Raw genomic sequence first — 26,445 nt, 5'->3', positions numbered from 1 at the left:
ATTAGATTTTTTAACTGTAAATTCGGAGTTATTGAATTTTAATGTTAATTTAAAATATCTTATGTTTTAATATTTGCGGCTTTGCTGACTTGGAAGTTCAGGAACATCAAAAAAAGTTAAATTAAAAATCGACAATAGCAAATATTACAATGTTTATACATTCACGTAATAATGCTATTTGAGATAGTTATCTTAAAGTTTTTTTTATATAATTAGGAAATATATGATACTCTTTGAAAATCCCACCAAGTACCACTTTCTTTTGTTTTAGTACTACTTATATATCAAAAATATATTTAAAAAATAAAGAAAGTATTTTAAGTATATTTTTAATAAATTATTTACAAACAACTAAATATACATAATGACGTATAAAATAAATAAGATACAAAAAATAACGTATAATTTAAAAAAATACAGTACAATGTTATCAGATACGACATGGGATTCCACAGGTTGGTTAGTTCTTCTTACCGCTGTAGTAATTTTTATTGTTGGGATTCAACTGTTGAGAACGAAAGTCTTGGGCGGCTTTGGACATCGGTGGGGTTTTGTCCGTTTGATCTACATAAATGAAAGAAAGGTTTGCTTTATTTTCTATCAAATAAGCTGAAGTTTGTGGATTTCCGTTTGAAGTGCTTGAATGTCTGTTATGTTAGCGACGTAGCAACAAAACTACTTTAAGAACGTGGCTGACTTGATTGTTGAAGTTCTGTTATTTGTGAATTATTTATTATGACGTATATTATTTAAAATAAGATATATGCAAAAAATATATTTCATTTAGTCAGTCGCCATTCGGTTTTTCGTTTTCTATTACGACATTATTGTTCATTGAGAAATATTTCCCTAAGATTAATATAACTTGTCTAGATGACTAACCGTAGCTGTAGTTTAGAACAAAAGAAACGTTAAAATATAGATCAGTAAGTCTAATAATCAACCTACAAAAAAACGTTAACCAAATAAGAAAAATAGAAAATAAAACGACATGTTTATCTTTAAAATAACTCAATAATAATATATCTTACACGACACTCGAAAATATCTTTATTGTTTTTCTATCAAATCTCTTCGATATGCAATTTCCAAGGATACTTAGATCTAATACTCAATCCTTGGTAATTCCCTGTATGTTTCAAGATATCGTAGCAGGCTGGATACTATAATCTCCGGTGAAAAACCCCAGAAAAAGACAGTAGGCGATCTGATACGTGCGTAAGTATTATTTTTTCTAAATATAACATAATTATGACAAATATCCCTGATGTATTGGTTTGGTACTTTTTATTAAACACCTTTTGGCATATATTCAGTATGACGTCTACGAACTTCAATTGAGGGACGTGATTTCGTTCATTTATATAAAAATTGAGTGAATCACGGCTAACTTCATACTAACAAAGGTGTTTACAGAAATATCGCTGTTATCTTAAACTTTCGATATGGCGGTAAGCTATATCTAACACGGTTTTCTTTTGTTTTACACGGGACCGTTCAGTGCAGTGGCGATTGCTATATAAACGCTGCATGGATCCAAAAAAAACTAAAGAAACTCCCAGGAAATAACTATGTAATCTTACTAAAACACTAAACTATTTTCTATGAGTTGCCAAAAAGCAAATCACGCCTGGCATTGGTGAATTCTTGTTGTAATGATTGACAAAAAACTGCAATGAAAGTGGGAGCCACGGAGATAACGTGGACCATTTGAAATGTAGACCATTTGTCTATGGCTCTGGTGCTTGTTAAAGCTCTGAACTGGCCTTTCCTACGTATGTCTCGGAAACGGTTCACGGACGGGTCTCCGAGCGCCTGTTCAGTACCGTCGCGACGTTATTGCGCTTTTTATTCGCTAATTCCCTATCACATTCTCTCCCTGATCTCTAGCTTGGCCGCTTTCTTGCGCGCCAGCATTCGTCTCCTCTTGGCTGCCATCCTGGGTGTCCCTTTCCTCAAAGTCAATTACCGTATCGGACCAAGCGTTGATCCTTGTGACGGTTGCCTCGTTGACTATCCCATCTGCGTTCCTTATCTGGTAGTTCCCGTCGGCTGTCCGATGCCTGTTTCGGGCCTCTACCCTTTTTCCAATTTCGTATGTCTCCAATATAGGCGTCGTGTCTTCTGGGCCTGTGCGACACTCGCAGAGTCCATCGGTCTCCTTTAGTTTAAATTTGTGCAGGTACTTGGTGTCCCTACTTGTTGGCAGTATTTCTAAAAGGTTCTTCCTTTAATGGATTGCTCCCAATGCATTTCACTCTTCTTTGATCCTATTGATGGTTCTGGTGCTGATCCATCCGTGGTATTTCAGTCCTATTTCTTCCTTTACAGTGGCGGCTTCTCTCGCGAGTCTGTCCGCGGTTACCATTTCCTTCGTTGTCATTCTCCGGCAGCGTATTAGTGATATTTCACTACCGCTTTTCTGCAAATCTAGCAAGGTTGTTTTGATTTGCATTACGTCCTTATTCCGTGTGTTTGCGTACTCGGCTCACCATATGGACATTCTACTGTCCGTTCGAATGGTGATATATGGCTTTCTGTACCGCCATGAATTCTGCCGCTCTGGAGCTCGATTCGTCTTTTATTCTAAGACTTATCTCTTCCTGGACGTCTGTTCCTGTCCGTATCACTGTTCCTATGCCTGCTTTTCCTTCCTTGACACTAGCGTCTGTCCATATCTTGGTGTTTTCGACGCTATTTGGCCGATTTTCCCACGGTTCCTCCCATGGCCATGGCATTTTCTTCGGTTCTAATCCTTTTGGCCCATTGGGGTATCCGTATTTATGTACAGTCCACCCCTGGATCTCGGCTTCCAGATATAGGGATGGTGTTCCTGCTATTACCTGCAGAGCATCATTCGATGTGGTTCGGCAGGCGCCTGTGATTGCTAACAGTGCAGTTCTTCGTGCTGCTGCTAGCGCTGTCCTAGCCCTTCCCATCGAGGCCCTGTATCCCCATATTTCTGCGCCATATTTGACGCATGACCTCTGGTGCCCTGGGGTTGCTTCTTCTGCGCAGTGTTAAAATTCTTACCAAGAGCCGCCACTGACATGAAGAAAGTCTCCACCCCCATGTCAACCCCGAAAACAACTCTGAACCAGGACTCAAACCTCGAGAGAACTGTCTCTATACTCATGAGAACCTAACCGTATTATCTTATGTAGTTGTTTTGCAAAGTGTACTAAATAAATAAAGTAAAAACACTGAAAAGGGTTACTAACTTTAATAAATCTTAAAGAACTCATCTTTTACTTATTTCTGTTTTGGCTATATGATCAGTTAATCCAACGATATCTAGACGTAACACTCAATCCTTGGTAGTTCCCCGTACGTTTCCAGAAATCGTAGCAGGCTAGATACTATAATCTCCGGTGAAAAACCCAAGAACAAGACAGTAGGTGATCTGATACGTGCGTAAGTGTTATTTTTTCTAAATATAATATAATTATGACAAATATCCCCTATGTATTGGTTTGATACTTTATATTAAACACCTTATCACATATAATCAGTATGACGTCTATGAACTTCAATTGTGAGACGTCATTTCATTTATTTAAATAAAAAGTGAGTGAATCACGGCCAACTTTGGGTATAACGGTGATTGGATTTCCTATCAAATTCATACCAATGAAGGTGTTTACAGAACTGCGGTTCTTATCTTAAACTTTCGACGTAGTCGTATGGTGTGCTTTACACGGTTTTCTTTTGTTTCATTTGGGACTATTCGATGAATCGTTATAAATTTCATACTACGTTAATAGTTAAAACAATATTATCTCAACATTTTAATATATAATGTGCATATAACGCGAAAATTATTAAAATAACCACGTACTACGAAAGCTACGAAACTTCATATAAACTACATTCGTTCGAAATCTAAAATAAATTATGTCAAGTGTACCTAGTGTCGGCTTGGTTGTCGCAGTGGTTGGCAGTTGGCTTCTGCTGCTGCGATAGCCTGCTGGGGCATGGTCGTAAATTTATATACACCAGTTTGGGTTAATTAACAAACACTCAACAATTGACCAGGTCCACAGAATAACAGATATTATTGAGAAAGCATACCAAAGTAAAAAAGTATGCTCAGCTATATTTTCAGATGTAGCACAAGCTTTCTATAAGGTTTGGCATGAAGGCCTTATTCATAAACTACATAAAATGCTAAAAAACAACACACCGAACTATTAAAATCATACATTACAACCAGAATGTTTAGAGTCAAATAAGAAGAAACTTATTCTACAATAAAAAAATCTAAAACAAGTGAACCACAAGGGACCAATGCTTTATCTACTCTACACTTGTGATATACCACAGACGGAATATATTACGGTGGTTACATTTGCTGATGATACTGCGATTATAGCTGTCGGAGACAATAGTGAAGAAGCCTCACGAAAATTACAACAGGCAAGTGACAATAAAAATAATTGGACACAAGCTTGGAAAATAAGAATTAATGAAAATAAATCTGTACGTGTGCAGTTCATCTATAAACAGACCGTACAAGCGCCAATAACATTAAATAATACTATCATTCCATATAGCAACAACGCTAAATATCTCGGAATGAATCTCGATGCAAAACTTCGCTGGAAGGAACACATAAAGAAGAAAAGAAGAGAACTGGAATTAAAATATAGGAAAATGTACTGGCTAATTGGAAGAAAATCACATTTATCAGTACATAATAAATTGCTATTATATAAGCAAATATTGGAACCTATATGGACATACGGAGTTCAATTATGGGGACGTTCTGCAAAGAGTAACATTAATAAAATACAAATTTTTCAGAACAAAGTCCTGAGAGGTATTGTGGGTGCACCCAAATACTATGGGACTGATTATCTACATCGAGACCTTCAGATACCCACAGTCAGTCAAGAAATCAAGAGAATTGCAAGGGGGCATGAGGAAAGACTCCATTCTCACACGAATATTGAAATATTACAACTGCGTCCTGTTCTGGTGATATCCAACCAGAAGAAGACACAGAGTTAAACGAATAAAACCATCTGATCTTGTGTAGTGTTGTGTAGTGAGGTGCATATATTAAAATATTCAGCAGTGACGTGTATAAACATTATTTCACCAGAGACTGAGATAGGGCCGATGGGTCCTTCTAGTTATATACCTAGATTTAAGTTATCATAACACTAATAACAATCTATTAATTAAATAATAAAAAAAAATGTTGATTGACCTAGACAAGAATGTAAAATCCGACAAGGAAAATGATCCCAGTCTCGCCACTAACCAGGCTGGGTAACACCGGATGTCTTCTGGGGCGATTTCTAAGTTGGTCACTCACAACTTTATATTTTTAAAACTATATATTTAAAAAATAAAGAAAGTTTTTTAACTATATTTTTATTAAATTATTTACAAACATCTAAATATACATAATGACATATAAAATAAATAAGATACAAAAAATAACGTATAAATAAAAAAAATACAGTACAATGTAATCAGATACGACATGGGATTCCACAGGTTGGTTAGTTCTTCTTACCGCTGTAGTAATTTTTATTGTTGGGATTCAACTGTTGAGAACGAAAGTCTTGGGCGGCTTTGGACATCGGTGGGTTTTTGTTCGTTTGATCTACATAAATGAAAGAAAGGTTTGCTTTATTTTCCATCAAATAAGCTGAAGTTTGTGGATTTCCGTTTGAAGTGCTTGAATGTCTGTTATGTTAGCGACGTAGCAACAAAGAACGTGGCTGACTTGATTGTTGAAGTTCTGTTATTTGTGAATTATTGTGAATTATGATGTTTATTATTTAAAATAAGATATATGCAAAAAATATATTTCATTTAGTCAGTCGCCATTCTGTTTTTCGTTCTCAATTACGACATTATTGTTCATTGAGGACCTTATCTTGAATTTCTGTTCATTTATAAAGAAATATTGTTACCGTGTTAACTATGAAATCTCGTTTTCTTTATTATCGAATATTTTCTTATCAACTTTAAATATTTCCTTAAGATTAATATAACTTGTCTAGATGACTAACCGTAGCTGTAGTTTAGAACAAAACAAACGTTAAAATATAGATCAGTAAGTTTAATAATCAACCTACAAAAAAAACGTTAACCAAATGAAAATCCGAAAATTTACTCACCTTTCCAATTTGGAGGCTTTGAGGGATACCCGCGCGATTTCCAGTAGGCCTCGTTATTAGGATTCTTCTGATTTGATTTATTGTCCATGACGAACCAGAATGACGACACAACGTCACTGACTGAACCAAGTAACCTTCCCAAGATTCTGATACAATGTTCAACCCTTGACAGGCTCTTGCATTTTAAAATACAATTCTCGTATTCCTGATTTAGGAGGAGTTAATCTCCGGTGAAAAACCAAGAAGAATTAACAATAGACTATCTAATCGTGTTTACGTAAGACTCAGTTTTTTTCGTTAACTTAATATAATCACGTTCTACGAAAGTTACGAAACTTTAGCTACGGAATCCGGTGCTTTCGTGCAGTTTGATTGGTTAAAAACTGACACTCTTCAGTTGACAGACATGATTTGATTCATTTGTTTCATAGCTTACCATGTCGTGGCCAAATTACTTGGGAATACGGAAAATTATTTTAGAGAACTAAAACCCCCAAAGAAAAAGAAAAAAAAAACATTTTTTATAAATTATATCAAAAGTACTTGGTGATTTATTAAAAAATAACAAGTGTTATTTGACCAATTCATTTAAATTCGAAGTTATATCAGTCATTGTCAACCACTAAGTGCGCCATATTATCGTGTTTTATTGTTAACATATGTAGTGTTAAAACTTTCCTTCCTTTCCTGTTTTGTATGTTAAAGAACACAAAAAAACAGTAAAATTAAGAACCGTCAACATCAAAATATTAAAATGATAATTTAGTGAACCATTGATACTATTTGTCACTATTAACTTAAAATATTCTGTTAAAATAGGGTAAAATATAATAGTTCCCCGTCCTGTCTTTTCATCTTAGTATTATAAATATTAAAATAACAAAAAGATTATTTTAAATGTATTTTTATTAAATCATTTCAAGATTATAACATACAAAAATTATATACAACATTATAACATAAAAAATAAATAACATTCAAAATAAATATCTTATAAAATAAAAAAAATTCAACACAATTTTATCGGACACGCCAACAGGAACCTTCGCCAGTGGTCTCTGCAACTACATATTAGCTCGTCCTGCTGTTGTAGTAGTGTTTATTATTGGGATTCAGCTGTTGAGAACGGAAGTCTTGGGCAGCCTTGGATATAGGTGGCTTCTTATCCTTTATATCTACATATAACAGATGAAATGTATTATAGTCGACATGATTTTTATCATTTTATCGAGTAAACTGACATTTTGAGCGGAAAATTAAATGAAATGAAACAGACAACTAAGCATTTTTCGTTCACATTTTTATTATATCGAAATTGTTGTTTGAAAACCTCTAAAAAAATAGTGCAGCACAATTTATTAATTGATTTTCACTTTATACCAATTATAATCTACAATACCCCTTAAAATAACTATTTTAACCCGTCTAAATTAGGATATGTTAATCATATCACTACAGAAACACATAATAATTGATAAATATTCACTCACCGTTCCAATTTGAGGGCCTAAAGGAGTATCCTCTCGAATTCCAATAGGCATCGTTATTGCGGTTTTTCTGATTAGCTCTGTTGTTCATTCTGGACCTGCAATTCTATGAATTTGAAATCTAGGCAAGCCTCAAGGACTATTTAAGGTAAAGTGGAGTGGAGTCTTCGGTAAACCACTGCGTTTTAAAACAAGCCGTGGCCGAATACCAGAGACGCCGGTGAAAACCCCAAGAAAACAAACAGTGGGCGAGTTCGAATCGAGACTATGCATGTAATATCCCCTTAAACTTATCTATATAGTATATATACCGGTTTTATTTACCTAACTAAATACTTTAACCGATTTTAACGTCCAAATAGGACGTTTGTTGCTATCGAATCGTTCGATTATTGACAGACGTCACTTGTCGTTTGTCTTGAGACATAAAAATCATGACCAACTTCGGATTATTTTAAATCAATAACTATTGATGGTTGAGGTCATGTTAATTCCTGTATTATCGACTCCCAACTCGGAGAACAAGACAGTTGGCGTTAGGAATAAAAAGTAGTGAAATTATTTTATCGTATTCTTTTATTTTTATGATTGTCTATTGATTTATTATATTAGTGAAATGTATAATAAAAAAAAGAGCTTATATATTAACAGATTGATGTTTTATATTGACAGCTGTCGCTTAGCCGTTGTTTTAAGTCATGTAAACCCTGACCAATTTAGGGTTATTGTAAACTGACGACTATTGGTGTTTAAGATAATGTTAATTCCTGTATTATCGACTCCCAACTCAAAAAAAAAGGCGTTAGGAATAGAAAATAGTGAAGTAATCTTATCGTATTCTCTTATTTTTAATTGTCTATTGATTTATTATATTAGTGAGAAATGTATAATAAAGAAAAGAGTTTATATATTAATAGATTGACATCTTATATTGACAGCTCTGACAGCTGACAGCTGATATTGTCGCTTAGGCTTTGTTTTATATCAAGTAAACCGTGACCAATATAGGATTATTGTAAATTGATGACTATTAATGTCTTAGCTAATATCGGTTCCTGTATGATCGACGTCTATCCCGAAAAAAAAAACACTTATTCTTATTGTTTTCTTTTATTTTTATGATTATTTAGTGATTTATTAAATTAGTGAGGTATATTTAATGAAGAAAATAGCTGACATATTGGCAGATAAGTTTTTTTTATACTGACAGCTGTCACTTGACATTTATTTTTAACTACTTAGAAGCGTGAAAGATCATGACATACTTCGATGGATATAATGACCAAAGGAAACTGACTTTTATATAATTATTTAATGGTTATGTTAGCGTTAAATACTTAATTAAGGGAATAGCTTATATATTTACAGATACTTAGTTTAGAAGTCGAAAAATCATGACATACTTCGACGAGTAGTAAATTATCTAAGACAATCGATAAAGGCTTACAAATAAAGGTATTTCTTGAAATTTAGCTTTTAGTTTTCAAGATTTTATGATATCGGTGAATAATATATGAAGCTGTTTTACAATCTTTTTTATTTTTAGGATTTTTAATGAAAAAAAATAGATACATAAATTGACTTGTATGGTAAATTATACAGAGGAAAAAAATATAGAGATATTTTATCATTTTAAAGAAGACTAATAATAATTTTAGTGCGATTCTTTTTTTACAGATATTTATATTTAAGATTGTTGAAAGAATGTCCAAGCAGATAGTTCATACTACAGTATCAATTGGTGATCCCAGAATATATTTTACCTCAAAACCAACGTTTTGAGATGTTGCAAGCTTATTGAGTACTACTTCTTCATCTACAGTCACACTGTCTTCATATGTTGCTTCCACGTCAAATGTTTTTGGTGGAGTAGAAACGTGTGTCCAGAAAACACCAAGCATCTGAACAATATCGATACAGAGGCGAAATATTCATGGCCATAAAGCTGCTAAATGATATTTCTGGACAAAAAAAAACAATAATAGCAAAAAGTAGATGCAAAACCATCCTATTAAGTGACAACTCTTGACCACACTGTTACTACTCGAATGAAAAGTTCTGTCCCATCCAACGTACTCACCGGACATAAGTTGTACAGAATCTAGAATACGTTAGAATAGTCTTTAGAATAAGTTAGAATGGTATCTAGAATAAGTTCGTGCGGTTTGGTTCACTCCAATCTCTCGTTTTCACGCGTGTTCTCCCGACAAGAATCTAAATCTTGAAACGCCTGGCACGTGACGTTGGCAGTTCTTCAAAATTTTACGTATATTTAAAGAATATTATATAAACATAATAAATTATCTTGAAGTGACAAACATTTTCACTAGACATTTCTTGTACAATTTGGTACAATTTTCATCGTTTAAAATAGAGAACTTTAAAAATAATTTTGAAAGAATAATTTGAAACCATATGATAAGATAAGAAGAAAGAATTACTTATCAGTATTTAAACATTACATTAGCAAACTGAAGTTATATTTAGTTATTAGACTAGACTATCGAATAAGTTAGAATAGTATCTAGAATAAGATTTACATTATAAGTTGTACAGAAGGCAGAATACGTTAGATTATTCTTTAGAATAAGTTAATGTAGACTTTAGAATAAGTTAGAATAGTATCTAGAATAAGATTTACATTATAAGTTGTACAGAATCTAGACTTCCTTAGAATAGTCTTTAGAATCAGTTTGTATAAACTTCAGAATAAGTTAGAATAGGATCTAGAATTATATTTACATTATAAGTTATACAGAATCTAGAATACGTTAGAATAGTCTTTAGAATAAGTTTGTATAGACTTTAGAATAAGTTAGAATAGTATCTAGAATAAGTTCGTGCGATTTGGTTCACTCCAATCTTCCGATTTCACGCGTGTTCTCCAGACAAGAATCTAATTCTTTAAACACTTGGCACGCGACGTTGGCAGTTCTTCAAAATTTTACGTATATTTGAGGAATATTATATAAACATAATAAATTATCGTGAATTCACAAACATTTTCACTAGACATTTCTTGTACAATTTAGTACAGTTTTCATCGTTTAAAATAGAGAACCTTAAAAATAATTTTGAAAGAATAATTTGAAACCATATGATAAGATAACAAAAAAGAATTACTTTATCAGTTTTTAAACATTACATTAGCAAACCGAAGTTATATTTAGTTATAGGTTCTAGACGCACTTTTTTATGTATAGGGTGGGGAAAAAGTCCCGCTACCATTGAGGCAGTTTCCGCTGAATGGCAATAATGGAACCATTATATTTAAAAAATACTGTCACTATTTCTGCTCGTTCTTATGGAGTATATTTATCCATAATAAAATTTGGACATCTACATAACACAATGGTTAGAGTGAAAGTGAGCTAAACGTCACATAATCAAGATGACGCGCAATCAAAATGGTAGCGTTACTTTTGCCTTACCCTATCGTACAATTATATACACATCAAACTTAAATTATTATTGGAACTCATTGTCGGATCTCACAACATATTCGATTATATTGTCCAGCAAACAAAATTCCATCATATCACTGTCGAAATGTTCATTTCTGTTTACTTTTTGATCTCATTTACCCATATTTCAACACTTGTAGCGTCATTTTTATGCTTTGTACCTGTGGGATTGTTTGATTTGTTGACTTACTGGCTGAAGATCTTTAGGAGTCAATAGGTTTAATCTTTTCAAAGTACCACTACTTCAATTATCTTCTAATATATCATCCATTAGAATTTTAACTGCTAATTTGGCTGCACTCATACCTATATTTGATTTTAAGAGAAATAACTCACCAAATGCAATTTCTTCTTCACATTCTTCACAACTTCACATTATCTTCCTTTTTGTCTCAGTTTTATACCAACCAGACAATGAGAATTTATTGGAGTGCTTCACTAGAATTTCGAATAGCTGCACTCTTTATAACACCATAGGTCCAAAATCCATAGGTTCAAAAATAAAGTGTTGCGAGTCATCGTCGATGCCCCATATTACGTCTCCAACGAACTGATTCAGCACGATATCCCCTTAGAACCCATAACGAGTGTGATTCGAAGTCTTAGTGTCAAGTACTCTGAAAGACTATTAGTATGTCCCAATGCACTCGCCAAACAGTTAAATGGGCGCGATGACACTGTAGCGCGTAGGCTCAAACGCATAGACATATAAAGTGATATTTAATAATCTCTAAAATAAGTTGGAATAGTTTTAGAATAAGTCAGTATAGACTTTAGAATAAGTTAGGATAGCATTTAAAATAAGATTTACAGTATAAGTTGTACAGAATCTAGACTCCTTTAGAATAGTCTTTAGAATAAGTTAGTATAGATTTTAGAATAACTTAGTATAGACCTTAGAATAAGTTAGAATAGTATCTAGAATAAAATTTACATTATAAGTTGTACAGAAGGTAGAGTACGTTAGAATATTCTTTAGAATAAGTTAGTATAGACTTTAGAATAAGTTAGAATATTATTTAAAATAAGATTTACATTATAGGTTGTACAGAATCTAGACTCCTTTAGAGTAGTCTTTAGAATAAGTTAGTATAGCATCTAAAATAAGATTTACATTATAAGTTGTATAGAAGGTAGAATACGTTAGAATATTCTTAAGAAATTAATATACTTTAGAATAAGTTATAATAGTATTTAAAATATGATTTACATTATAAACTGTACAGAATCTAGACTTCTTTAGAATAGTCTTTAGAATAAATTTGTCTAGACTTTAGTACAAGTTAGAATAATATCTAGAATAAAATTTATATTATAAGTTGTACAGAAGGTACAATACGTTAGAATATTCTTTAGAATAAGTTAGTATAGACTTTAGAATAAGTTAGAATAGTATCTACAATTAGAATTACATTATAAGTTGTACAGAAGGTAGAATACATTAGAATATTCTTAACAATAAGTTAGTATATACTTTAAAATAAGTTGTAATAGTATTTAAAATAAGATTTACATTATAAATTGGACAGAATCTAGACTTCTTTAGAATAAGTTAGTCTAGACTTTAGAATAAGTAAGAATAGTATCAAATATAATATTTACATTATAAGTTATACAGAATCTAGAATACGTTAGAATAGTCTTTAGAATAAGTTAGTATAGACTTTAGAATACCTTAGAATAGTATCTAGAATAAGAATTACATTATAAGTTGTATAGAAGATAGAATACATTAGAATATTCTTTAGAATAAGTTATCATAACTTTAGAATAAGTTAGAATATTATATAGAATAAGATTTACATTATAAGTTGTACAAAATCTACAGTACGTTCGAATAGTCTTTAGAATAAGTTAGTATAGACTTTCGTATAAGTTAGAAAATTAGATTTACATTGTAAGTTGTACAGCAGATCACTTACTGAAGCGATCTTCGACATGTCAGGATAGTTATATTATATAACGGACATCATATAATAATATACACGGGCAGATTGTTAAAGTTCTAAGAGATTAATAAAAAAAATTATCTCTCCACATCTCAAACTCTTCAAACGGGACGAATTTTAATGTTTCTTATTCAATTTAGTGTTGTGGATTGACTCTAGATGATCAACGAGCTGTGATTTTGATGAGATATTCTCACATAAAGAACATCGAGCCATAATCTTCTGAGCTTTTATATTCGCAGGGTCAATTTTGTCTAAAACATAATGAAGTTGGTATTGAATTGATTCCTAATGGCCTAATTAAAATAAACATTGGTTTGGATATTCACATAAAAATGATTTATCCATTACCGTCTACTATTAATATAAATATATATACATAAACTAACAACAGATATAAGTCAGTCAGCCCCAACAGTCGCCGGGGTCAAATCAAAAATGGCATATCGCAAAATCAGGCGGAAACTGCCGATATTTACCGATTCCCGGCTGAGACAATCTCGAAATAGCCTTGCAAGAGCGGTGAGTCTAATTATGGAGAATCGTAGCATGCGCACGAGGATTTTGAATTTGCAACGTTGCCGGTTCTTGCAAGTAATCCGTATATTTGATGAATATAATATAAAAAGAATAACTAATAAATATATAATAAAAATAACCTAAAATCTCACTTGAAATTCAAGTTCGAATTTAATTAAAATATGTCTAATTTATTTAACCTTTTATAAACATATTTAATTTAAAAAAAAGAAAATATATGAACGTATATGGTAATAAATATAATGTATTTATAAATATATAAAAATACAAGCATCCAATTATCTTTAAAGAATGCTATTAGTGCATCCCAATGCACTCGCCATACATTTAAATGTGCGCGAGACACATAGAGTAAGATTTAATAATCTCTAGAATAAGCAGCTAATTTGACTGCAGTCATACTTTTATCTGATTTTAATCTCTCCTCTGACTCTTCGATGCACTCTTATAAATTCGTGATCGATTACGCCCTAATTTGGAAGTGATATTATTTTACCAAAAGCCAGCCAAACTTCTGCGTTCCTTATACAATTTTAATGCTGTGGATTGACTATATGATCAATGAACCGTGATTCTGGTGAAGAATATACTCACACAAAAGAGATCGAGTGATATTTATTTGTACTTTTACTTTTTCAGTGCCAAATATACCTAAAATATAATGTATTTGGTATAGAACTGTATCCAATTTGCAAGTTCTTGGGAGAACAACTTTTTAGGACAACCCATAGGTCCAAATTAGCTTCATGATTGACTGACAAACCAACCTCCTTGACATTATGTCGAATGGGGTTCATTTTCCCGCTAACTATTTTAGAGCTTTCTCATACACGATCGGTTTTTCCACCACACCTCCATATTCCCCCGATTTTGCTCCGTTGGTCTCTGAAAATAGTGCTAACAAGTTTTCAAATTTTTTTTATATAAATTAATTGTACCCAGGCGGTGTTGCCGTTTATGTCTCGAAAAGCTTTTCACTAATCGATCGAAGCAATATATTATAATTTCCCAGAAGTGCATATGGTCTTTGTGTTGATTGATTAGATAACTCAGTAATTAATTATATTAATAGCAAATGTAACAACCAATTATATTAGCCTGTACTTTTAGATATGACATTTTTAGGAAACAGATTTCAATAGAAGGGGTATCCACTGACAAGTGGGTACGTGACTTGGTAACGTATCGCCAACCAATTCACTATTTACTTATAAATTGCTACTATCTGTATCTAATTTATATTGGATATTGTATAGAATATTTTTTTCTGTTAATTTTCTGAGAACAGCAACATTTCATTTGAAATTAAACTGGACAAATATATTCGTATTAATTTATCGTAAATCCATTTAATTTCGAGGTCATCGTGCAGCTCTTCATTGTCTACGTTGCTTACAAACATTGACAACACTGTTTGACATTTTTTTTATAATATAACTTTAAATAAAACGGTTTTTTTGTCAAGTTGTACCTGTTGAACACACAAACTTAAGCGGATTTCTTGCAACACGTACCATTTTAAAGTTATTTTTAAACTTAAAGTAGCATACCGGCTTGGTCTGTGCGAATCGGTGCGTAGTAAAGACGACAGGACGGTCCTCTTACCGTTGCAATAGTCGCGGGTTCGAATCCTGCTGGGGCTTGGTCGTAAATTTATGTTTGTGATTGTTTAACATTTTTCTTTGTCCTTAGGTAAGAATTAGTGTTGGGAACTATCGACTGAAATTGACTATCGACTGTTTCATGGCATGGCTTCATTTTATGGCTCATTTTTTCTATTGGCCACTTGAACCTGAGCTATTTTGATTCATAGTCTATCTGTAAATATATATATTATTATTTTTTACACAAAATTAATAATGCGAATAAATAAAATATGATTTAACATTTTCATAAAATCTTTATTTATTTATAGTACTTGAAAATAACGCCATAAAAAATATATTTTTCCAAAGTTCAACAAAAGTTAGTAAATGTTCAATGACAAAGCTCGTTTTCTCATCACTTAAATAAATAAATTAAGGCTGAAGGCAAGGAAGACATAATTGGGTATCGGTTATTGGGGACTTCCCCGACCATAGTGATATAACGAGGTATAAATGCGGACGAAATATGTACGTCGCAGTACTATCGTGCTTGACGTTCTTGCGATTTGGAATACAGGCAACAATGTCTCAAAAAGATTTAAATAACCATAGCAATCAGTTAAATCCGAATAATCCCACGTTTTACAAAAGCAGAGGAATTTCTGAACGGCCTTCTGATTGGTAAGAATCAATTTTATTGATTACTATTGGTCTGGATTGATTGGCAATCAAATTCAAAGAACTATAATTTGAAATATATTTTTTTAGCTTTTAAATAAATATCGATTTTTATTAAATCTTGATAATTAAGTGCCAAAGACGGTTAACAAATATCTTTTTTTTAAATATAGATATATATTATCGTCTTTCCCTTAAAAGCAGTTATTTCTGTCAACCACAACGTCATTTCTTCATGGCCGTTATATAAATAAACAGGACTACGTTGTTCGACTTTCCTCTATTACATTTAAAATCCGTCAGTCATAACCTTATTTCTTCCTGACAGTTAATTCTTTATACTAGGGATATCGGTCTCGCAGAAAAATATCGATATTTGTAAAAGAAACTTTAGAATTAACTACCAAAACTAAAAAAATTAAGTACCAAGTTCAAAGGTTTAATAAAAATAATTAAATGGCTTTTTATAACATTTAAAAAGTATATTTAATTTTTTTGAAGAAAGATGGCCAACACTATCGGCCAACAAAAGTTTCGGTATATCGGTCAAAAAAATATCGATAATTTTCGGCATCCCTACAATATACAAGGCCAAGTTAAACAATATGAGCAATTAAAAAAAATACAATATTTTAAAAAATTACTTAGTTTATATAATAAAATCAATGAATTTATAAATGTTTTCATTGTTTTTACAAAAGAAAACGATAATAACGTCATATAAAATATATTTTTATAAAGTTTAAACAATAATAATAAGTGCATGGGCAACGACAAGATAAGTTTAACAGTCTAACTACTTAAATGAATGACTAAAACCATTGTAGGACATTGAAGAGTGTGCCAAGGGTCAAGAGACAAAATAATTGATTATCGGTTATGGGATACTTCCCTGGTCAGAGTGATATAACGAGGTATAAATGCAGTCGAAAAACGTATATCACAATAGTACGGTATTTGCACTTCTCGCGATTTGAAATATAGGCAACCATGTCTCAAAAAGATTTAAATAACCATAGCAACCAATTAAATTCTAACCATTCCGCCTTTTACAAAAGCAGGGGAATGCCCGAACGACCGTCTGACTGGTAAGAGAAAACTTAACTGATTATTGTTAGTTTATTTTGATAGTCATCAAATTCAGACACGGAAAAATCAATTATCTTCTCTGTATATATATGTAATATCATTGTTTTATTGCTGTGATGTATTTTCTTTGTATTTAGGGATACTAAGGAGTACAAATCCAGCCCCAATTATACCCTGGCGGATTTAAATAATCACGCTAACCAACTGAACCCCAATAATCCCCTATACCAGCCACCACAAAGCAAAGGAAATAAATAAAATACAATTACTCAGTCTTTTATAACAGTTATGTAGTTAAACTGAAATATAATAAATATATTACAGCGATGGATTTGTTTTTCTTTTGTTTCGCACACGTTTTGACAGTCCCATGTCAAAAATACGCAAAAGTCACCTTTGAGGTTTTATTTTGTTTCCAGTCGAACCAAGGCATACATGATTGAAAATTTTATTCAGTGTCGATGTTAAATTAAATTATAAGGAATAACGTAAGATGATTTTAATGTTTTACCGAAATATCAGTAAAAAACTAAAATATACAATTAATTTATGCTTCAATTTATTAAATTTCTCATTGTATGCCTGTATATGTTATAAGTTTGCCTTATTTCAAACATACAATGAAATTTTCTCTTCGTAAAAAATAAAACTGTACTAATTTTGTACTACTACTGTGTTTTATTTCATTGGTAACTAATATCTTCCTAAAATTCTGATTTTAAATAAAATATCTGCAGTAGATTAGAAAAAAAAGTGATTAAAATGCTTGCACAATATTTAGTAACATTGATATATCAGGTGTTCAAATAACTGACTTTGGGTTAGTCGGGATTTCACCGAAAATAAATTAATAAAACATATGAATGCCTTATCATTATTAATACATTCATTTATTTCCGTAGCTCTGGCGGAGAAATAAAAAACAAACTAATTAACTTTATTTGCGCCATTTTATTATTATCAAATACTGTCAGATGGTCGGTCATTGAAGGTCGGCCAGGGAGGACTCGTCAACCTCACTGCAAATCAGACTCCGGATATAAATCTGTTTTAGGATCGTATGTCGGATCCCTCAGATACCTCTCATGATATTTCAATCCGTGACTGTCGAAGTTACTGTAACTCTCGAACAACGTTTGGCTTAACAGTTCCTTTTTAAAAGTCCTTATGGTGTAAATCCACACGCTCTCCGACTTCTGGTCCGGTTGGTCTACGTCTTCCACCTCGTACAGGCCCCTAACGTAGAAATTTGGATGATCTTCAAGCACGTCCAAGTCGGCTAAGACCTTATCATCCACTTCGTAAACTTCTCCTTTGACGTTATGACTTTGGCCTGGGATAAATTACAAATAAGCCAAATGCTACTGTTCTTATTTTATGTATTTTAAAATTATTTTGATTAGAAAAATCCTTATGTTAGACAACCAAATATACGTAAACATTGACATTTCCTGGTGAAAAAAATTGAGATAATTATTGTGATTACGCGTGATGATGTGCGTGTCACTAAATAATATGAAGTAAAGTTTTATTATTATATAGATTATTTTATCATAATAATAATTGCTTTATAAAAATATGGAGAATTAGAGAGTTTCATGTTAGGCAACTCAATATATAGCAATATTGACGTTATCATCGGAATAAAAATGTTTTGTACACTTGTATAAACTGTTTGGAGGCAGTTTTATCTGTAAAAATCACTTAATGACGATTGCATAACATATATTATCAACAAATATTTTAATACTGACCTGGACTGTGCAGCAAAAATGGAATATTGTAACGCGTACCAATTATCAGGGGGAATTTTTCCTTGGTACGGCCGTTATAAAGGAACTTATGGTGACCCCCGGTCGATTTTGAAAACCAGCCGTGGTTCGGTTCGCCTTTTTTCAGCGTGCCGTAAACGAAAACCTTGTAAAACGTCATTGCGTCCTAGAAAAGGAAAAATAGAGTACGGCACTGTCATCGGTTGTCTGTTTGTTTGTCTATTATGCTAATGCACCCCTGGACGGTTTGTTGACATGAGGTCCGGAACAGCTGATTAATATGCGAGGCTCGCTCTAGTGTCATTTAAAAAGGTCCCACGTTCTTCCGCTGTCGCGAATCGGGACGAAATAACAGCGATGGTCCCAGCGGGGGTTTGCCGATATTATTAACTCACCCAGGTAAAAAATATGCCAGTCTTCGTCGTTAAAAACTCGGGCGACAGGTCCCGCGTCGACCAGCGAGTGACCTCAACACTGTGGTTTCGATAAAGTGATTAAAATTCAAAGTAGGCGTGCGAAACGTTTGAACAAATCCTCTATTGTGTGACATTCTACGCTATAGTTCGAGATTCCACATTGTCGGTCGGTAGTTTTAAACGGTTCGGGTATCGTTCAAATGTGATAATGAAATATCTTATAGTAACTCTAAAGTAAGGGTGAAACACGTTAGATAATTCGTTGGTTTATATTAAGTAATACTGTCGTAGGAGCCTGGTATGGATGTTGCTGAGCCTTTTGTGTACGTTGATCATGCTGAGCGCATTATTTAACCCGTCTTGGATCAAATCAACCGTACAAACAACTACCAGTGATAACCAAACGATATCCTACACTCCCAGTTTAGGTGTTTACGCGAAATGCGGTAGACCCATCGGGAAATATCTCTCTATCTGTACTCTGATGTCAGCTCGCGGTTTATCGTCCGATTCGGATATTTATCCGAACGTGTGGAAAGCTGCCACCGTTTTCCTACTAATGGGTAAGCGTTTTTTAACATAAATGTACGACACGTTACGATAATATTGATTCACAGGCTTGATTATAATGTCATTGACGGTCTGCACCGCTACTCTAAGCTGTTGCATACAGAGTGTGTTCAAAAAGAGTATTTTCACTCTGTCGGGAGCCGCCCAGTGCATCGCGGGCATCTGTTTCATTTTGGGAGTGATGTTACATCCCATGGCTTGGGGTACCGACAGGGCGCGTCGGCTCTGTGGAAGAGAATCATCGGCTTTCTATCTAGGTTAATCTAACTCAGTTGTACGGTTTCCATTTATAACTAATTAAGGCACTGTTACAGGCGATTGTACCATAGGTTTAGGGCTGTACTTAGCGGTAGGTGGTACCATGTTAACCTTCATCTGTGCCTGTCTCTCGGTACCGGCAGAAAAATCGACCAGCAGCGACAGAGTGCAAGACAAAATCTACGAAGGCCATACATTGATATGTCTCACCTAACTGGTAAGTGAATAACACACACGTATAGTCCGTTCAATAAAGCAGTGAAATATAAATGGGAAATTAAAAAATGAAACAAAATTACTGTTATCAAACATCATTTATTTTAACATTATGGTACATCTAACGCATATATTATTGAAGAACTTAAATTTACAATTAATTATACACTTATAATAGTTTATAAGTTAGTTATAGTTCTAGATGCGTTTTTTTTTATGTAGTGGTGTTCCCTGGAGGTGTATCCACCTAATTAACAATAATAGCCAAGTCATATATTTTACTTTCATTAGAGAGCATATTTACCTTTTACGCTTAGTTTTTGTTTCCTTGTAGTCATTTTAATATTACTGTATTTCTCCTTAGTTTGTTCTGTTACTATCTGTATACATCTTTCTTGACAAAACTTAACTGCTTAATTTAATCACTGAATTCTCTCTAATAAATTTACCATATCTGCAAAACGGTATTATTTCTCTCCTCACGAATTTTAACCGAATGCAATGTATATTCTGAACAACTACACATGTATCTGTGCACAAATACTTCACACTCTACAATAAGATTTCCTACAGTTATCCTATATTAATTATATTTCACCTTCAGCTGTTTCCACTCTCATCACACAGTCATCAAAATCGTCAGTACTGAATCATAATTCCATATTCAGTTTCATTCAAGTGACTAAGTAAGCTTTTAATTTCCAATCTATGTAACATTTGTTCACAATTGCATCATTCCTCAATTTCTTCTTCATTGTGAATGATCAAGTTCATCCGAACCTGTGAAGGGTGTCTGTTTACCACTTCGTTTATATTTACCAGGTAACAATACTTCACTACTTAATTAAAGGTAAATGAATAACACACTATTTGACGTTCTGTAAGTTTTATTAGAGAGATCGAAATACCCGTTACAACAATACTGATGAGATTCGAAGACGTAGCGCTCGGAACTTAAGCCTTCTGCCACACCAGGCACTTGTTGTTAGCAGGAAGGTCATAAATCGCCTTTAAACTAACTCCGTGCTCGGCGGCTATCCTACTGAGGTCCTGGATGTCCCTGACGCCGCAGTTGGGATCCCTCTGTCTGATGCGTCGGTCGAAATCGACGTTGGATTCCGGCTCGAGGACCCCGCAGTTCGCGTAGGGCCCGTAGGTGAACAGTAGTCCGCCAGGCTTCAGTATCTGCGGTGAATTACTCGGATGAGTTCCTACTACATCGGTAATCAATCGAAATTATATGGACCAGAAATAGATCTATGACAAAAACTATTAGTAACTACGGTCAAGTTGGCGCTGAAAGGCAAAGGAATGTCACTAACTTTACTGCAGTTCTTGAAGAATGCCACGGAACAAGCTAGTGGCGTTACGTGGAACATGTTGACGTTCAGCACGAAATCGTAGTCGGCTTCGGTGCCCCATCGACTGGGATCGGTGTTGACGTCGATCTTCAACGGCGGTTTGACGTTCTTCGTCGATACCTGTCGATGTCAGAACATTAGTGATTGACCCGTGACGTTTTCAACCGATATAATAACAGTTCTGTAAAATAAATACACCAGCCACTGCACGTCATCAACACCGTCGAACTTATTGAAAGATTCAGTTTATAAAAACGTAAAAACCCTTTTAAACTCGGAGCATTTGTCTTTCTCATTTTACTCATTAGCATTACTCTAAATCTCTAAATTTGTGTTGCAACTGGTCGACACCGTTGTCATATGTCAATGTAAATATAATAAAACAACTCTAACCTATATATACAAACGATTGTGGCTCTTTAAATTAACTGTAGTTTAAGCCCTTCAATAAATACGCAGTAGATGTACTATAATGATAAAATAAATTATATTTTATAACGTTATTTTTTATTCGTTATTCTGTTTACATTATCGTTTTGTTGTCAGAGTCAAAACTAAACGAAAACTTAATGGTGGCGCGGCAACGTTGCATCATAAATTTTGATGAGGTACATTGGCTGTTTTATTGGAAGGATGTTTTCAACGTTATCGCGTTGCCTGTGGTTTTATAACTTTGAAACTTATATATTATTCGTATAATATAAGTGAATGTGGTCCGTACGATATAAACGTATTTTTGGCAGTACAAATGTTTGAAATTGCTTAACGTAATAGGTGTGAAATGTCGTAAAAAGTTATATTTCTGACATAAAAATTTGCAGTGACTGTCGGATATATTGACATAGCGTAAGATCACATTCCTCCCCTGATTATGTGACACTCCGAGTTTTCAAAAGTTTAAAAAGCATCGATATATCAGAGGAGAAAAAAATATCACAATTTTCCTTGCAACAGCGAAATATTTAATTTTCCTTCAAAATTAAATACCAAAAACAGAAGAAGTTCAGCACAATAATAATAGGCAGTGATTTCAAATGTATCAAAACAAGCAGAGCGCATTAAAACAAAGTTGGCCGGTTTATAACCTGTCATAGCTATTGTTTTGAAGAAATTTGCATACGTTTGACAACCGGACGACTTTGACAGGCTCATTCGTTTACATGTTCGAACTAGTCAGGTAGAATTGTGTCTCTTTTTAACTAGAATAAAATTACAAGGAAAATATTATTATAGGCAATACATTAAACATCTTGATGGCGTGCGTACCCGATAGACTATATTTAAATTTTGTTTCAGCTCTACCTCGCTAGCGTACGCCCCTATGCTCTCTAACATGCCTTCTTCGATCTCGCTCGGCTGAACCGTCAAGCGGGGAAACTTGGCGCCGAAGTAGGCCGCGTGCTGGCCGGTACCCGATGCTATCTCTAACATTTTTGCCGCTTTCCCGCCGTCCACGTGCTTCCGCAGTACCTCCAGGATGAAAAACTTGTTTCTCTCGGCCGACGGATAGTTGATCTTATTCCTGGAAATCATCACGATGACGCTCCTGTCGCCTAAGACGGGAGTGGCCTTACCGCATACCGCCAGACACGAAATTCTTCACCAGGATCATCTGGAAATTAAAAAAAAACGTTAAGGGACCACGTCGACCAAGTAAGTACTGAGTGTGGGTATCGGGCGTTACGGTCACTACTTATTTGGTCCGCACAGTTAATATCAATGAAAATATCTGTTAATTTGTTAAACTCTTGTTGTTGTGACGGAAACATATTGATGTTGTGCTATAGTACGTAAGATTTATTGATAATTAGATAATAGGAATAGCTACCAAAGATTTATTTACAAGGCATTCTTGATAAACTGAAATATTTTTTCCCTATTTATACTCATATATTATATTTACATTTTTATACACCCATATTTTTATCTATAATATACGTATGGACAACTTATTGCGAATATTTTGATAATAAATAACAAGCTTTATAACAGTTCTTCGATTATTTTATTTAAATAAACCCCTTAATTTCCCGATATTTGCTTTTTTGTCGCCTACTTAGATTGTAGTAATAAATACGCATATCATGTCTAAAAAATAGCTATCAAAAGACGAAAATAAATAAGATATTTATACTAAACTAAAATACTTTTAAATCGTATATCCAAATAACAAGCATAACAGTTTTTCTATTGTTTCATGTTCAAAGCGTGTAACTACCTGCAATTATTTTTTTTTAGTCTCCAACTTTGATTTTATTTATAAACAGTTATCCTGCTCAAAAAATGAATGTTATCCTAAAATACATAACATTACAAGGCATTCTTGATAAACTGGAATTATATCTTATATTAGTCCGTTCAAAATAACAGTGAACTCCACGTCACGTCATCAATAGCAATTTTTATATTCTATTTAAAATCGGATAATATTTTCCTTGTAATTTTATTCGAGTTAAAAAGAGATACAATGCTGTCTGATACGTTCGAACATGTAATACGATTACTCTACAAAATTCGCCTGGTTGTCAAACCCCCGAAAAATTTTTCAAAAAATTATTGATTATAATTACAGGTTATAAATCGGCAAACGTTGTGGTACTTTGCTTGTTTTGATCAATTTTAAACCGCTGATTGAAAGTAACGAAGCCATTAGATAGTCACAGTCAGAAACAGATGGCGTCTCTAATTAGTTACTTCAAACATGAACGAGATAATAGATTTACTTTTTTAGTTATTTACTTATATTTGCTGACTAAATGAAAATTTTACAGGTTAACAATTACAATTTACAAGAATGTTACATTATTTAGATTTGAATTTTTTTATATATCAAAGCTGAAACTCAAAGTTGATGTGGCAACATTGCGACATTTTTATATCATAAATTTAGGTGACGTGAATTCGCGATTTTATCGAGCGGTTTTTAAATATTAAACGAATAGGTTTTCGATTGTTTTATTTGAAACCTTATAATTTACAATAAATATTCTTTATCATAATTCATTTTGTGCGATTGTTTTCTTAGTCGCCTGCTTAGTTTTTGACGATAAATATACGCCATGTCCTGATTTCTTCAAGTGATCAAATAACTTGTTCTTAGAGGGGAAATTACCTTTACAGGTTACACAACAATGATTGGTATCTATTTCACTTATGTCACTGTCTCTCTTATTCTTTTTTCTGTCCTTTTTCCTCTCTTTGATTGATGGTCCCTTGGGGATTTCTTCTTTACCAACTGTACTGCCTGTGCTGGTTTTATCAACAGTATTGGTGTCTAGTTTTGATTTGTTGGTGTTATTTTTCTTATTGCTCTTTTTCCTCTGGCTCTTACTAGTACCAAAATCAAAATCGTCATCACATACCTTGGATATGTCCAACTCAGTCTCAATGGCCTCCTCCATCTGAGCAACTATCACATTCTTGCTTTTCTTTTTTTTAGATTTTTTCTGAGGTTTTGAATTAGATTTATCATCTTCATCACTGGACTCTGATACTTTTGTGGTTTCCTCTGAGAACTCCTCCTTTTGCTCTTCTTGGTCTAAAAGCAAATCATCTTCCTCTCTATCCTCTTCCATATCATTGTCTTCTGCTATGTCACTTAGATTTTCTTCTTCTTCTTCTTCCAACATTACTTGTTTTAATATCTCAATATTTTCTTTGTGTTTTTTACTGGACTCGTGATTTTCAAAAGCCTTGGGGTTCTTAAATACTTTATTACAGGCAACACAATAGAGATTACTCAGAGCTTCAGTTTCTTCTTCAGAATTTGAGAGCTCCTCACCAAATTCTTGAGCTAAATGTTTTTCCATCTCCTCCAATTGTGATTTTACATTGTCAAATTTCATCCATTCTCCTTGCTTCTCTACAGCATGTTGCTGATTTCTTTCCAGTCTCCTCTGTTTACTCAATTCATGCTGTTTTTTCCTATTCTCCAAGTTTTTTTCTTCCATTGCCTTCTTGTATGCTTGTACACGTTTGTCCCTTTTCCTCACAAAAGCTACCAGATTTCTGATTTCTTCATTTCTCTCTTTACGAAACTTTTGTCTTGCCTTTTTATTCTCTTTTTCTATGATTTTTAAAAGTCTTCTATCACCTCTGCCTAAAATGTTCAGCAAAAATGATGAAACACTTTTTGCAAATAACATATCACATACCTTCTCTGATATCATAAGGATCTAGCCAAGAATAGCTCTTTTTTGTAGAATAGCTCATCCAGTAATCATAAAAGTGTTTCACCACCTCATCATAATCGCTGTCCGACTTGCCAAATCCCGGTATTTCAGTAAATTCTTCCTTGTCCATAAACTCTATGTCTTCCTTTGCAACCTGATCAAAAACCTTCCTGTACACTGTGTAAAACCCATTCTCGTCATCCCCGAAACTCTTAAAACATGTCGTGGTGAAATATTGGAAGACGTCAAGGCTTCTGTCTTGAAACTCCGAGTTTGAACCCCTGAGAATTTGCTCCCTATGGGCATCGTACCACGCTCGTTCTTGCTTATCACTGAGTACTTCGTAAGCTTGTTGAACCAATTGAAATTGCTCCTTGGCGAAATCCGCGTTATCCAAATTTTTGTCCGGGTGCCATTTCAAAGCTTGTTTTCTGTACGCGCTCTTTATCTCGCCATCGTCCGCTTCTCTTGATATTTCAAGAACCTCGTAATGACACTTCATACCTCCGCTAATACTAGATTGGTCTTAGGTCGAGTCGTTTATTTAAAAACCGTGAAACATATCGCTCTTGATATAACTATGGTATTTTATTCGGGAAGGTATGAAAACCATGCCAAAATATATTTATAATTTTTTACTTACCCAAAGTGCGATGACGTTAAATGTCATGTGTCAAATGGGGAAGAAAGCATTCTGTGGATTGCGATCATTGCTCATCGCAACTTCATCAGCTAACTTCGCGTTACTGAAAA

At 33.6% G+C, this 26,445-nt stretch overlaps 4 protein-coding genes and 3 long non-coding RNA genes across 10 annotated transcripts; 2 read left to right on the top strand and 5 right to left on the bottom strand.

Annotated features, from left to right (window-relative positions):
• Positions 1–406: 406 nt before the first annotated feature.
• On the bottom strand, positions 407–6,353 carry LOC143200769 (uncharacterized). 2 transcript variants are annotated; one of them, XR_013006812.1, is made up of 2 exons: positions 6,135–6,353; positions 407–564 (listed from the first exon to the last, which is right to left on the bottom strand). It is a non-coding gene; the product is annotated as an uncharacterized LOC143200769 (long non-coding RNA). The 2 variants fall into 2 exon arrangements; XR_013006811.1 differs by lacking the exon at positions 407–564 and adding an exon at positions 5,431–5,614 and having other exon boundaries at positions 6,135–6,349.
• A 667-nt stretch (positions 6,354–7,020) lies between these two features.
• On the bottom strand, positions 7,021–7,851 carry LOC143200439 (uncharacterized). The gene is made up of 2 exons (XR_013006725.1): positions 7,625–7,851; positions 7,021–7,309 (listed from the first exon to the last, which is right to left on the bottom strand). It is a non-coding gene; the product is annotated as an uncharacterized LOC143200439 (long non-coding RNA).
• A 7,752-nt stretch (positions 7,852–15,603) lies between these two features.
• LOC143201643 (uncharacterized) lies at positions 15,604–17,255 on the top strand. Its single transcript, XR_013006979.1, has 2 exons — positions 15,604–15,841; positions 17,065–17,255. It is a non-coding gene; the product is annotated as an uncharacterized LOC143201643 (long non-coding RNA).
• A 603-nt stretch (positions 17,256–17,858) lies between these two features.
• Positions 17,859–19,236, bottom strand: LOC143201642 (putative gamma-glutamylcyclotransferase CG2811). Of its 2 annotated transcripts, XM_076412824.1 has the most exons (4): positions 19,095–19,236; positions 18,682–18,865; positions 18,008–18,260; positions 17,859–17,946 (listed from the first exon to the last, which is right to left on the bottom strand). In XM_076412824.1, the coding sequence occupies exons 2-4, from the start codon at positions 18,857–18,859 to the stop codon at positions 17,910–17,912; spliced, it is 468 nt and encodes a 155-aa protein (XP_076268939.1). In that variant the 5' UTR covers positions 18,860–18,865; positions 19,095–19,236; the 3' UTR covers positions 17,859–17,909. The 2 variants fall into 2 exon arrangements, with proteins under 2 accessions (XP_076268939.1, XP_076268938.1); XM_076412823.1 differs by having other exon boundaries at positions 17,859–18,260.
• Positions 19,215–23,514, top strand: LOC143201641 (LHFPL tetraspan subfamily member 2 protein). Its single transcript, XM_076412822.1, has 5 exons — positions 19,215–19,349; positions 19,407–19,678; positions 19,733–19,942; positions 20,000–20,160; positions 22,817–23,514. Exons 1-4 carry the CDS (start codon positions 19,324–19,326, stop codon positions 20,155–20,157), a joined length of 666 nt encoding a protein of 221 aa, XP_076268937.1. The 5' UTR covers positions 19,215–19,323; the 3' UTR covers positions 20,158–20,160; positions 22,817–23,514.
• LOC143201640 (methyltransferase-like 26) lies at positions 21,029–26,429 on the bottom strand. Of its 2 annotated transcripts, none has more exons than XM_076412820.1 (5): positions 26,336–26,429; positions 23,095–23,132; positions 22,787–23,042; positions 21,482–21,640; positions 21,029–21,344 (listed from the first exon to the last, which is right to left on the bottom strand). In XM_076412820.1, exons 1-5 carry the CDS (start codon positions 26,360–26,362, stop codon positions 21,114–21,116), a joined length of 711 nt encoding a protein of 236 aa, XP_076268935.1. In that variant the 5' UTR covers positions 26,363–26,429; the 3' UTR covers positions 21,029–21,113. The 2 variants fall into 2 exon arrangements, with proteins under 2 accessions (XP_076268935.1, XP_076268936.1); XM_076412821.1 differs by having other exon boundaries at positions 22,823–23,042; positions 26,336–26,426.
• On the bottom strand, positions 24,460–26,364 carry LOC143201637 (dnaJ homolog subfamily C member 21). Its single transcript, XM_076412816.1, has 2 exons — positions 25,675–26,364; positions 24,460–25,619 (listed from the first exon to the last, which is right to left on the bottom strand). Exons 1-2 carry the CDS (start codon positions 26,192–26,194, stop codon positions 24,514–24,516), a joined length of 1,626 nt encoding a protein of 541 aa, XP_076268931.1. The 5' UTR covers positions 26,195–26,364; the 3' UTR covers positions 24,460–24,513.
• Positions 26,430–26,445: the final 16 nt, after the last annotated feature.

This window comes from Rhynchophorus ferrugineus, unplaced genomic scaffold (genome assembly GCF_030347505.1).
Source record: "Rhynchophorus ferrugineus isolate W39M unplaced genomic scaffold, kcgeb_rfMv2 rfM8, whole genome shotgun sequence".
Lineage (NCBI taxonomy): Eukaryota > Metazoa > Arthropoda > Insecta > Coleoptera > Curculionidae > Rhynchophorus > Rhynchophorus ferrugineus.
This window is presented reverse-complemented; position numbering and strand designations above follow the sequence as displayed.

What these genes read in the sequence shown, in the direction of transcription:
- LOC143201637 (XM_076412816.1), bottom strand. Translation starts at nt 26,194, where the DNA reads ATGAAGTGTCATTACGAGGTTCTTGAAATATCAAGAGAAGCGGACGAT. An exon ending in TCCTTATGATATCAGAGAAG is followed by an intron (nt 25,620 to 25,674) that starts GTATGTGATATG and finishes TGAACATTTTAG; the next exon opens with GCAGAGGTGATAGAAGACTT.
- LOC143201641 (XM_076412822.1), top strand. Translation starts at nt 19,324, where the DNA reads ATGAAATATCTTATAGTAACTCTAAA. An exon ending in TATCTTATAGTAACTCTAAA is followed by an intron (nt 19,350 to 19,406) that starts GTAAGGGTGAAA and finishes ATACTGTCGTAG; the next exon opens with GAGCCTGGTATGGATGTTGC. An exon ending in CACCGTTTTCCTACTAATGG is followed by an intron (nt 19,679 to 19,732) that starts GTAAGCGTTTTT and finishes ATTGATTCACAG; the next exon opens with GCTTGATTATAATGTCATTG.
- LOC143201640 (XM_076412820.1), bottom strand. Translation starts at nt 26,362, where the DNA reads ATGACATTTAACGTCATCGCACTTTGG. An exon ending in ATTTAAATATAGTCTATCGG is followed by an intron (nt 21,641 to 22,786) that starts GTACGCACGCCA and finishes TGACATCGACAG; the next exon opens with GTATCGACGAAGAACGTCAA. An exon ending in TCTTCAAGAACTGCAGTAAA is followed by an intron (nt 21,345 to 21,481) that starts GTTAGTGACATT and finishes AATTCACCGCAG; the next exon opens with ATACTGAAGCCTGGCGGACT.
- LOC143201642 (XM_076412823.1), bottom strand. Translation starts at nt 18,859, where the DNA reads ATGACGTTTTACAAGGTTTTCGTTTACGGCACGCTGAAAAAAGGCGAA. An exon ending in ATTTTTGCTGCACAGTCCAG is followed by an intron (nt 18,261 to 18,681) that starts GTCAGTATTAAA and finishes AATTTATCCCAG; the next exon opens with GCCAAAGTCATAACGTCAAA.